This window comes from Somniosus microcephalus, chromosome 26 (assembly GCF_052327205.1).
Source record: "Somniosus microcephalus isolate GS21.2 chromosome 26, FLI_Smic_1.0, whole genome shotgun sequence".
Taxonomy (NCBI): domain Eukaryota; kingdom Metazoa; phylum Chordata; class Chondrichthyes; order Squaliformes; family Somniosidae; genus Somniosus; species Somniosus microcephalus.
The window spans coordinates 1,034,012-1,046,990 of NC_141012.1; the positions used below are offsets into that span (position 1 = coordinate 1,034,012).

Consider the following 12,979-nt stretch of genomic DNA (forward strand, 5'->3'; position numbering starts at 1 on the left):
CGATAATGTGGAAAACTGCCCAGGTATGTCCTGTCCACAAAAAGTAGGACAAATCCAATCCAGCCAATTACCGCCCCATCAGTGTATTCTCAATCATCAGCAAATTGATGGAAGGTGTTGTCGACATTGATATCAAGCAGCACTTACTGACCAATAACATGCTTGCCGATGCTCAGTTCAGGTACCACCATGACCACTCGGCTCCAGACCTTATTACAGCCTTGGTCCAAACATGGACAAAAGACCTGAATTCCAGAGGTGAGGAAAGAGTGACTGCACTTGACATCAAGGCAGCATTTGACCAAGTGTGGCATCAAGGGGCCCTAGTAAAATTGAAGTCAATGGGAATCAGGGGGAAGATTCTCCACTGGCTGGAGTTATACCTAGCACAAAGGAAGATGGTTGTGGTTGTTTGAAGTCAATCATCTCAGCCCCAGGACATCGCTGCAGGAGTTCCTCAGGGCAGTGTCCTAGGCCCAACCATCTTCAACTACTTCATCAATGACCTTCCCTCCATCATAAGGTCAGAAGTGATGTTTGCAGCTCCAACAACACTCAAGAGGGCTCAACACTATCCAGGACAAAGCAGCCTGCTTGAGTGGCACCCCATCTACCACCTTAAACATTCACTCCCTCCACCACCGGCACACCATGGCTGCAGTGTATACCATCTACAAGATGCACTGCAGCAACTCACCAAGGCTTCTTCGGCAGCACCTCCCAAACCCGCAAATTCTACCACCTCGAAGAACAAGGGCAGCAGGTGCATGGGAACATCACCACCTCCAAGTTCCTTTCAAAATCAAATTGTTGTTATTCTAGTCTTCCAGATATAAAGGCCAGCATTCCGTTAGCCTTTTTGATTATTTAACAAAAAAATTATTATTCATTCCTGGGATGTGGACGTCGCTGGCAAGGCCAGCATTTACTGCCCATCCCTAATTGCCCTTGAGAAGGTGGTGGTGAGCCCCCTTCTTGAACCACTGCAGTCTGTGTGGTGAAGGTACTCCCACAGTGCTGTTAGGTAGGGAGTTCCAGGATTTTGACCCAGCAACGAAGGATCGGTGATATATTTCTATGTCAGGGTGGTGTGTGACTTGGAGGGGATCTTGGAGGTGGTGGTGTTCCCATGCGCCTGCTGCCCTTGTCCTTCTAGGCGGAAGAGGTCGCGGATTTGGGAGGTGCTGCTGAAGAAGCCTTGGCGAGTTGCTGCAGTGTATCTTGTAGATGGTACACACTGCAGCCACAGTACACCGGTGGTGGAGGGAGTGAATGTTTAAGGTGGTGGATGGGGTGCCAATCAAGCGGGCTGCTTTGTCCTCGATGGTGTCGAGCTTCTTGAGTGTTGTTGGAGCTGCACTCATCCAGGCAAGTGGAGAGTATTCCATCACACTCCTGACTTGCGCCTTGTAGATGGTGGAAAGGCTTTGGGTAGTCAGGAGGTGAGACACTCGTCACAGAATACCCAGCCTCTGACCTGAATGATGTCACCAAGGGGCATCATGTAGATGAGAAATAGGAGGGGGCCAAGGATAGATCCTTGGGGGTTATGATGTGGGAGCGGGAAGGGATGCCATTGCAGGTGATTCTCTGGCTACGATTAGATAGATAAGAATGGAACCAGGCCAGTGCAGTCCCACCCAGCTGGATGACGGCGTTGGAGTGGATGGAGTGGTCAATGGTGTCAAAGGTTGCCAACAAGTCAAGAAGGACTTTGATGAGAGCCATTTCAGTACTGTGGCAGGGGCAGAAACCTGATTGGAGGGATTCAAACATGGAGTTGTGGGAAAGATGGGCACGGATTTGGGAGGCGACAACACATTCAAGGACTTTGGAGAGGAAAGGGAGGTTGGAGATGGGCAGTAGTTTGCAAGGACAGAGGGGTCAAGGGTTAGTTTTTTGAGGAGAGGGGTGATGATGGCAGATTTGAGGGAGAGGGGGACAGTACCCGAGGAGAGAGAACTGTTAACAATGTCAGCTAACATGGGAGCCAGAAAAGGAAGTTGGATGGTCAGCAGTTTAGTGGGAATAGGGTCGAGGGAGCAGGCAGTGGGTCTCATGGACAAGATGAGCGCAGAGAGGTCATGAGGGGAGATCGGAGAGAAACTGGAGAAAGATGTGAGTTCAGGGCTAGGGCAGGGGGTAACCTTAGAAGAAGTTTGGCCCGGTGGGCTAGGGGAGGGAAGGGAAGTGGCAGAGGCAGCTGAACGGATGGTCTCAATCTTAGAGAAAAGAAGTCCTCACACTTATTGTCGGAGGTGAGGGTGGAGGAGACAGGGGAGAGGGGTTTAAGAAGACGGTTAGCAGTGGAGAATAGAAGCCAGGGTTTATCTTTGCATTTCAGAATGATACTGGAATAGCGAGCAATTTTGGCAGACAAGAGCAGGACCCAATAATGATTTATGTGGTCCAGCCAGATCTGGCGGTGAAGAGAATGGCTAAACCAGTTGTCCGCCATATCCGTTCAAGTCTGCGTCCCTTGGATTTAAGGGAGCGAAGAGGTCACAGGTTTGGGAGGTGCTGTCGACGAAGCCTTGGCGAGTTGCTGCAGTGTATCTTGTACAGAGGTTTACCAGGATGTTACCAGGGATGAAGGAGTTCAGTTATGTGGAGTGATTGGAGAAGCTGGGGCTGTTCTCCTTGGAGCAGAGAAGATTAAGGGGAGACCTAATAAAGATATTCAAAATTTTAAGGGGTTTTGATAGAGCAAGTAGGGAGAAACTATTTCCTTTGGCAAGTGGGTCGGTAACCAGAGGTCATAGATTTAAAATAATTGGCAAAAGAACTACATTATAACAGTGACTACACTTCAAAAAAGTACTTCATTGGCTGTAAAGCGCTTTGGGACGTCCGGTAATCATGAAAGGCGCTATATAAATGCAAGTCTTTCTTTCTAGAGGGGAAATGAGGAGAAATTTCTTCACACAGAGGGTTTTTAAGAATCGGAACGCACGACCTTAAAGTGTGGTGGAATCAGATTCCGTAGGGACTTACAAAGGGCAGTTGGACATGTACTTGAAGAGGACTAATTTGCAGGGTTATGGGGAGAAAGGTGAGGAGTGGAGTGGGTCAGTGGGACCAATTGACAGCTCTTTCAAAGAGCCAGCACAGGCACGACGGGATGAATGGCCTCCTTCTGTGCTGAAGGATTCTATGATTCTATCAGAGCCAAGCTTGCTCCTGCGTTCATCCAATGTCCGTACACGCACACATTCCACCAGGGATCATTGGACAGAGATCAGGAGCAGAGGCGTTGGCTGCTTTGCCCTACCTAGTAATGGGGCACTGGTTCCAATTGTAGTATCCTAACCGAGAGCCGAGAGTAGACTGAGCATTGAACCTGCGACCTTCCTTTAATGTACGATTAGTTATTCACTAAACTCACCGAGCCGTACACCTGGTAATTTACTGATGAGGGTAAATTAATCTGTTCAATGTAACACAAGATGTGCTCGCTCACGTGATATTTATTGCTAGACTGCCAAAAAACTGTTACTGCTGAACTACTGGTGCTAATTTCTAACATTAAGGAGAGACCGCAGACTCCTCATTTAAGGGGAGGTATATAACATAGAAATTTTACATTTTATCAAGTAACATTCAGTCTAAGATCAGCAGGTATGAGTACAAAGTGACACAGAGGGTTAGCATCCCCTTGTGTCTGCATTCTTGAAGGTTTTAAAGCAGATGTAATTTGACATCTAAAAATTAATCCACCTTAGGTGAATGACATCATCAAAATCCTGTCTTCAGAACTATACAGTGACTCATTCACGTGAAGACCCCAAACCGCATGTCTGAAGAGCAGTGAGGCAGATTGCAGAAGTACAGCAAAGGATGGACAGCTCAGGTTCCCTGCCGAGCCCTGTCCTTGCAGCTTATATCAATCTCTGCTTCCCAGCAATTCATTTCTCTAGACCGCTCCTTGAAGAGACAGTCCTAAACCTCATTACACTGAACTTTTCAATAAACACTGAACATGAATTCAAAGACCAGAACAGAGTCAGTGAACAAAGTAAAAACTCATGGCCTTGATGCACATCCACAGTAGGAACTTCCCCAAAAACGTTAACAACACCCAAAGTAGCTGTTACAAACCATGAAGAGACACAAGGGCAGGGTCTCCAACTTACCCCTCCCCCACCCCCCAAGCCCCAAGGCCGAACTCACCCGCTCCCCCTCCCCCAGCCTCAGGAACACCAACTCAGCCATCTCCCTGGCCAAACTCATCCCCTCCCCCCAGCCCCAGGGGCTGAACACCCACTGCCCTCTGCCTCAGGATGAGGAACTCCAACGCACCCCTCCTCCACCCCCCAGCGAACACAGGAACAGGAGTAGGCCATTCAGCCCCTCGAGCCTGTTCCGCTATTCAATGAGATCATGGCCGATCTGCGACCGAACTCAATATACCCGCCTTTGGCCCATATCCCTTAATACCTTTGGTTAACAAAAATCTATCAATCTCAGATTTAAAATTAACAATTGATCTAGCATCAACTGCCATTTGCGGAAGACAGTTCCAAACTTCTACCATCCTTTGTGTGTTTCCTAATTTCACTCCTGAAAGGTCTGGCTCTAGTTTTCAGACTATGCCCCCTCGTCCTAGAATCCCCAACCAGCAGAAATACTATCTACCCTATCTTTGCCCCTTAACATCCTGAAAACTTTGATCAGATCACCCCTTAACGATCTAGATTCTAGGGAATACAACCCTAATTTGTGTAATCTCTCCTCGTAATTTAACCCTTGAAGTCCGGGTATCATTCTGTAAACCTATGTTGCACTCCCTCCAAGGCCAATATATCTTTCCTACAGTGTGGTGCCCAGAACTGCTCCCAGTGCTCCAGGTGTGGTCTAACTAGGGTTTTGTACAGCTGCAGCATAACTTCTACCCCCTTGTACTCTAGTCCTCTAGATATAAAGGCCAGCATCCCATTAGCCTTTTTGATTATTTTCTGTACCTGTTCATGATATTTTAACGATCTATGTACCTGGACCCCCAAGTCTCTTTGGACCTCCACTGTTTTTAGCTTTTCATCATTTAGAAAGTACTCTGTTCTATCCTTTTTAGGTCCAAAGTGGATGACCTCACATTTGCTTACATTGAAATCCAGGGGCCGAACTCCCCCCCTCCCCACAGCCCCAGGGGCCGAGCTCCAACACCCCCCTCCCTCCCCCGCCTCCCCAGGCCGAACTCCCACCACCCCCACCCCAGGCAGAACTCAACCCCATCCCCCAGCCTGAACTCACCCCTCCCACCAACTCCAGGGCCGAACTCACCCCTCCCCCGCAGCTCCAGGGCCGAACTCACCCCTCCCCCAGACCCAGGGTCAGTATAACCATCTGCCCAGTTCAGGACCGTTGGTTATTGGGGTCCTCTTAGAACGGTTACAGCACAGTCCCGTCGAGCCTGTGCCGTCTCTCTGCAAGAGCACTTCAGCTAGTCCCACTCCCCCGCCCTTTGCCCGTAACCCTGCAAATGTTTTCCTCCAGTTACTTATCCAATTTCCTTTTGAAAGCCATGATTGAATCTGCTCCCACCACCCTCTCAGGCAGTGCATGCCAGATCCTAACCACTCACTGCGTAAAAAAGCTTTTCCACATGTTGCCTTTGCTTCTTATGCCAATCACCTTAAGTCTGTGTCCTCTGGTTCTCGATCCTTCCGCCAACGGGAACAGTTTCTCTCCATCTACTCTGTCTAGACCCCTCATGATTTTGAACAGCTCTATCAAATCTCCTCTCAACCTTCCCTGCCCTAGAGAACACCGCCAGCTTCTCCAGTCTATCCACGTAACTCATCCCTGGAACCATTCTTTTAAATCTTTTCTGCACCCTCTCTAAGGCCTTCACATCCTTCTTAAAATGCGGTGCCCAGAATTGGACACAATAATCCAGTTGAGGCCGAACCAGTGTTTTATAAAGGTTCATCATAACTTCCTTGCTTTTGTACTCTATGGGCTGGATTTTCATTGAGGAGTCGGGTTGGAGGCGGGACTAGAAACATAGAAACATAGAAGATAGGAGCAGGAGTAGGCCATTCGGCCCCTCGAGCCTGCTCCGCCATTCAATGAGATCATGGCTGATCATCCAAATTCAGTACCCGGTCCCTGCCTTCTCCACATATCCCTTGATCCCTTTAGCCTTAAGAAATATATCCAACTCCTTCTTGAATATATTTATTTCGGTATTTTAACCCCCCACATGCCTCCAATCCCGCCTCCATGGCCCAATGAAAATCCTGCCCTTTGCCTCTATTTATGAAGCCCAGGATCCCATATGTTTTTTTTAATGCTTTCTCAACCTGCCCTGACACCTTCAACGATTTGTGCACATATATCCTTCTTGAATATATTTAACGAATTGGCCTCCACTGCCTTCTGTGGTAGAGAATTCCACAGGTTCACCACTCTCTGGGTGAAGAAATTCCTCCTCATCTCTGTCATAAATGGCTTACCCCTTATCCTTAGACTGTGATCCCTGGTTCTGGACTCCCCGACCATCGGGAACATCCTTCCTGCATCTAGTCTGTCCAGTCCTGTCAGAATTTTATAAGTTTCAATGAGATCCCCTCTCATTCTTCTAAACTTCAGTGAATATAAGCCCAATCGACCCAATCTCTCCTCATACGTCATTCCTGCCATCCCAGGTATCAGTCTAATGAATCTTCGCTGCACTCCCTCCATGGCAAGAACATCCTTCCTCAGATAAGGCGACCAAACCTGCACACAATACTCAAGGTGTGGTCTCACCAAGGCCCTGTACAACTGCAGCAAGACATCCTTGTTCTTGTACTCGAACCCTCTTGCTACGAAGGCCAACATACCATTTGCCTTCTTAACCGCCTGCTGCACCTGCATGCTTACCTTCAGCGACTGGTGCACAAGGACACCCAGGTCTCGTTGCACTTCCCCTTCTCCCAATCTATTGCCGTTCAGATAATAATCTGCCTTCCTGTTTTTGCCACCAAAGTAGATAACCTCGCATTTATCCACATTATACTGCATCTGCCATGCTTCTGCCCAATCACCCAACCTGTCTAAATCATACTGGAGTTTCTCGGCATCCTCCTCATAGCACACACACCCACCCAGCTTTGTGTCATCTGCAAACTTGGAGATATTACATCTAGTTCCCTCGTCTAGATCATCTATATATATATTGTGAATAGCTGGGGTCCAAGGACCGATCCCTGCGGTACCCCACTAGTCACTGCCTGCCACTCGGAAAAAGACCCGTTTATTACAACTCTTTGCTTCCTGTCTGCCAACCAGTTCTTTATCCAAGTCAGTACCTTGCCCCCAATCCCATGTGCCTTAACTTTACACGCTAATCTCTTATGCGGGACCTTATCGAAAGCCTTCTGAAAGTCCAAATACACCACATTTACTGGTTCTCCCTTATCTATTCTACCAGTTACATCCTCAAAAAATTCCAGTACAACTTTCGGGGTTGTAGTCCCACCTCCATCGAGTTCTAGCCAACCCACGCAATATTGATTTGATTGACCTTGTTGAGCCCGCCCAGCGGGCTCAGCAGGCCAATTAAGGGCCACCCGGCAACAGGTGACGTCACCGATTAAAATTTAATCTGTCAAGACCTTTTGACAGATGAAAAACAGTGTTTCACAGCTGTTTGAAGCTGTCAAACACTGACAATCTGTACTCCAAGTTAATTCCTTCCTGTCAGGATGATTTAGAGATCTCCCTGGAACAGAAAGCTGAATGCTGCAATTTTTGACAGCTCGCAGCCATTCTGCTTTCTGTGCCGGTGAGATGAGGGACTCCCGAGACCTGATGAAGGAAGGCTGTAAAAGTAAGTAAAGGTAAGTAAAACCTCTTTAAACACTTTACACACACCAAACACATTTACCTTTGCACTCATGCACCCATCACTCACCTGAACACTGGACATCTCGACCCCTCCAAGCCCTTCATCCTGACGGTCCGCCTCCTCTAACTTGGCGTGGTTTGGAGCCGTCGGGAATCCCACACTTCAACCTTAAAAATAGGGATTAGGCTAAAAACTGCCTTAATCCCCTTCCCACCTCGGGGAGGCGGGTCCCAGTGTGGGGCGGGTACCCGCCTCCTTTGAAACTGGCATGGAGGCGGGTTGGAGTTGGGACCCGCGATTTCGGTATTTTAACCCCCCACATGCCTCCAATCCCGCCTCCACGGCCCAATGAAAATCCTGCCCTTTGCCTCTATTTATGAAGCCCAGGATCCCATGTTTTTTTAACTGCTTTCTCAACCTGCCCTGACACCTTCAACAATTTGTGCATATATCCCCAGATCTCTCTGTTCATGCACCCCCATTAGAATTGTACCCTTTAGTTTATATTGCCTCTCCTCGTTCTTCCTACTAAAATGTATCACTTCGCACTTTTCTGCGTTAAATTTCATCTGCCACGTCTGCCCATTCCACCAGCCTGTCGATGTCTTCCTGAAGTCTATCACTATCCTCCTCACTGTTCACGATACTTCCAAGTTTTGTGTCATCTGCAAATTTTGAAATTGTGCCCTGTACACTCAAGTCCAAGTCATTAATATATATCAAGAAAAGCAGTGGTCCTAGAACCGACCCCTGGGGAACACCACTGTATACCTTCCTTCAGTCAGATAAACAACCTTTCACCACTGCTCTTTGTTTCCTGTCACTTAGCCAATTTCATATCCATGCTGCCACTGTCTCTTTTATTCCATGGGCTTCATCTTTGCTGGCAAGCCTATTATGTGGCACTTTATCAAACGCCTTTTGTAATCCATGTACACCATCAACCACATTGCCATCATCAACCCTTTTTGTTACCTCATCAAAAAACTCAATCAAGTTACTTAAACACGATTTGCCTTTATCAAATCCATGCTGGCTTTCCTTAATTAATCCACACTTGTCCAAGTGACTGTTAATTTTGTCCCGGATTATCATTTCCAAAAGCTTCTCCACAACCGAGGTTGAACTGACTGGCCTGTAGTTGCTGGGTTTATCCTTACACCCTTTTTTGAACAAGGGTGTAACATTTGCAATTCTCCAGTCCTCTGGCACCAGCCCCGTATCTAAGGAGGATTGGAAGATTATGGCCAGTACCTCCGCAATTTCCACCTTTACTTCCTTCAGCATCCTAGGATGCATCCCATCCAGTCCTGGTGACTTATTTACGTTAAGTACAGCCAGCCTTTCCAGTACCTCCTCTTTATCAATTCTTATCCCACCCAGTATCTCAACTATCTCCTCTTTCACTATGACTTTGGCAGCTTCTTCTTCCTTGGTTAAGACAGATGCAAAGTATTCATTTAGTACCTCAGCTATACCCTCTGCCTCCATGCATAGGTCTCCTTTTTGGTCCCTAATCAGCCCCACCCCTCCTCTTACTACCCGTTTACTATTTATATGCCTGTAGAAAACTTTTGGATTCCCTTTTATGTTAGCTGCAAGTCTATTCTCATACTTTCTCTTTGCCCTTCTATTTCCCTTTTTCACTTCCCCTCTGAACTTATTTTATTCAGCCTAGTTCTCATTTGTATTCTCAACCTGACATCTGTCATACGCCCCCTTTTTCTGCTTTATCTTACTCTCTATCTCTTTCGTCATCCAGGGAACTCTGACTTTAGTTGCCCTACCTTTCTCCCTCATGGGAATGTACCTCGACTGTACCTGAACCATCTCCTCTTTAAAGGCAGCCCATTGTTCAATTACAGTTTTGCCTGCCAATCTTTGATTCCAATTTACCCGGGCCAGATCCATTCTCAACCCACTGAAATTACTGTTCCTCCAATTAAGTATTTTTACTCTAGATTGCTCCCTGTCCTTTTCCATAGCTAATCTAAACCTTATGATAGTATGATCACTGTTCCCTAAATGTTCCCCTACTGACACTTGCTCCACTTTGACCCACCTCATTCCCCAGAACCAGATCCAGCAATGCCTCCTTCCTCGTTGGGCTGGAAACGTACTGATCAAGAAAGTTCTCTTGAACACACTTCTGAAATTCTCCCCCCTCTCTGCCCTTTATACTTTTACTATCCCAGTCTATATTAGGATAGTTGAAGTCCCCCATTATCACTACTCTATAGTTCTTGCACCTCTCTGTAAATTCCCTGCAAATTTGCTCCTCTATATCCTTTTCACTAGTTGGTGACCTATAGAATACATCTAGTAGTGTAATGGCACCTCTATTGTTTCTTAACTCTAACCAATTAGATTCTGTCCTTGACACCTCCAGGATATCCTCTCTCCAGCACTGTAATATTCTCCTTAATCAATACTGCCACCCCACCGCCTTTCTTTCCTTCCCTATCTTTCCTGAACACCTAAATTCCAGGAATATTTAGCACCCAATCCTGCCCTTTTTGAGCTCTTGCTGTCAGTATTAGGGGATTGTCGGATAGTCGGAGGCTCGAGCAGGCGTGTGGCTCACGCGTCAGATTCTGACACTGTGATGGGCTGTCAGTGAATCATAGAATCTTACAGCACAAAAGGAGGCCATTCAGCCCATCGTACCTGTGCCGGATCTTTGAAAGTTTAGCAGTCCCACGCCCCGGCTCTTTCACCATGCAGTCCCACTCCCCGGCTCTTTCACCATGCAGTCCCACTCCCCGGCTCTTTCACCATAGCTCTTCAAATGTTTCTTTTTCAAGTATTTATCCAATTCCCTTTCGATCCTGCTCAGAAAGTTAAAGCTCAGATTATTTAAAACAATGAAAACCCAGGTGTACTTTATTGTATTTTTCTCTTTTTAACGATATAGAAACAGAATAAAGTTTATCAATTGTCAGTGAAGAATTGTTCAATAAAACATTCATTTTCATAATTTCTGTATCCAGTCCCTTTTTTCGTTGTTGCAGTGAAACCCGTGTAATCTGTGCGCTGAGGGAGCTGGTGTCCGAGACCCCGAGAACCAGGCCCCAAGACCTCAAAGACCCCGAGACCCTGATACACCGAGACCCCACAGATCCCGAGACCCTGATACACCGAGACCCCACAGACCCCAAGACCCTGATACACCGAGACCCCACAGACCCCGAGAACCTGAGACCCCACAGACCCCGAGACCCTGAGACCCCACAGACCCCGATACACTGAGACCTCACAGATCCCGAGACCCTGATACACCGAGACCCCACAGACCCCAAGACCCTGATACACCGAGACCCCACAGACCCCGAGACCCCACAGACCCCGAGATCCTGAGACCCCACAGACCCCGAGACCCTGAGACCCCACAGACCCCAAGACCCTGATACACCGAGACCCCACAGAGTCCGAGACCCTGATACACCAAGACCCCACAGACCCCGATACACCGAGACCCCACAGACCCCTGCAATGATCAATAACATGTCATTCTATAGTGGACACTAGGTGGAGCCGTAGAGCTGTGTAGAGATGTATATAAGACTACACTACCCAGCTGTATGTATATTATGACTACATTACCCATGAGGCACTAGGCTACCCACAAGGCAGCAGTCAAGATGGAAGCCTCTACAGATACTGTACCTAGTCCACATGTGCTCAATAAAGTAACTAGCAAAAGCTAGCTGTGTTCATACTAAGAATGTCTATTTATTAATGAACATAAGATGGTACCAGGATGGTGAAGATCTGCTGAAAATTGTGAAAAGCGACATGGAGAATTTGAAGCCACCAGAGCGTTTGAAACTCACAGGAAACATCGACTACAATTGGCAGACTCTTAAACAACAATTCGAACTCTACATTGCAGCCATCGGATTCGGTACGAAGCCAGACACAAGGAAGATAGCGTTGCTGCTTGCGGTTGCAGGCCCACAGGCGATAGAGGTATTTAATACATTTGTATTTAATCCAGAGGAGAACAGAGAAAAATTAGAAGATGTGCTAAAAAAATTTGATGCACATTGCTCTCCCAAAAAGAATGAGACCTATGAAGGATACATCTTCTGTTCTCGGACACAGCAGCAAAATGAGACTTTTGATAGCTTTATAACTGATCTGAAACTGAAAGCACAGACATGTAATTTCTCTGAGCTCAAAGCATCCATGATTCGTGACCAGATTGTGTTTGGTATTCATGATAAAAAAGTCAGGGAACGTCTGTTGAGAGAAACCGAACTAAATTTGGAAAATGCGGTGAAAATATGCCAAGCCAGCGAGCTAGCTCGAAAGCACGCGAAGACTTACAGTGAAATCAATAATGATGCGATTGTAATGAGTGATAATGCTGCTGTCGGTGCTGTGTCCTACAAGGGGAAGAAACGTGGGCAGAACAGAAATGAAAAGCAATCGGAGGATGAAATTTTTAATTGTAAACGCTGTGGTTACAAACACCAGTTAAGACAATGCCCAGCATTTGGAAAAATGTGCACAAAGTGTAATGGAAAGAATCACTTTGCCAAACAATGCTTTTCAAAAGTAAAAACAATGAAAGGGCAACAAGTTAATGTGATTGAGGACACTGATTTAAGTGAGACATTTTTTGTAGGAATGGTGTCATGTGACGATATCAAAAAAGATACAGAAAATGTGCAACCCTCAGAAATGGACAATGCTGAACATAAAGTCAATGCAGTAAAAGTGGACAAATGGATGATCCCACTGCAGATAAATGGAGCATTAGTTACATTGAAACTGGACACTGGGGCAAAAGCAAACTTAATCAGTATGAGTGACATAAAAAATATGAAAGAAAAGCCCAAAATACAGAAAAAGTCAGTACTACTGAAGAGCTATAATGGACAGAAAATAGATAGCTTAGGTGTATGCAGACTTAAAGTGACAGTCAAAGACAAAGTGCATCATCTCATGTTTTCTGTTGTGGCTGAAAGACTTGATTCGATACTAGGTGACAAAGCTTGTGAAGACTTAGAACTGGTCAAGAGAGTCTACCGTATAAACTGTGCCATAAGCAGGCCAGATGACTCAGGTGATGAAGCAGAGAGCCCATCAAGGATGAAAAGGCCAAAGGGTATCCATGTCTTCAAAAAGCCTAGTTTCTCCAAG

At 46.6% G+C, this 12,979-nt stretch overlaps 1 protein-coding gene across 6 annotated transcripts in view; it reads right to left on the bottom strand.

Moving 5' to 3' along the window:
* LOC147100184 (rho guanine nucleotide exchange factor 12-like) overlaps positions 1–10,566 on the bottom strand; it is a 278,585-nt gene extending 268,019 nt beyond the window's left edge. For all 6 annotated transcript variants that reach the window (XR_015073688.1, XM_085967602.1, XM_085967601.1 and 3 more), the window contains exon 1: positions 10,499–10,566. Coding sequence is in view for 5 of the 6 variants with exons in the window: in XM_085967602.1 (XP_085823728.1) it covers positions 10,499–10,551 (53 nt within the window). In the remaining variant the exon portion in view is untranslated. The remainder of the gene's footprint in view (positions 1–10,498) is intronic.
* Between the last annotated feature and the right edge of the window lie 2,413 nt (positions 10,567–12,979).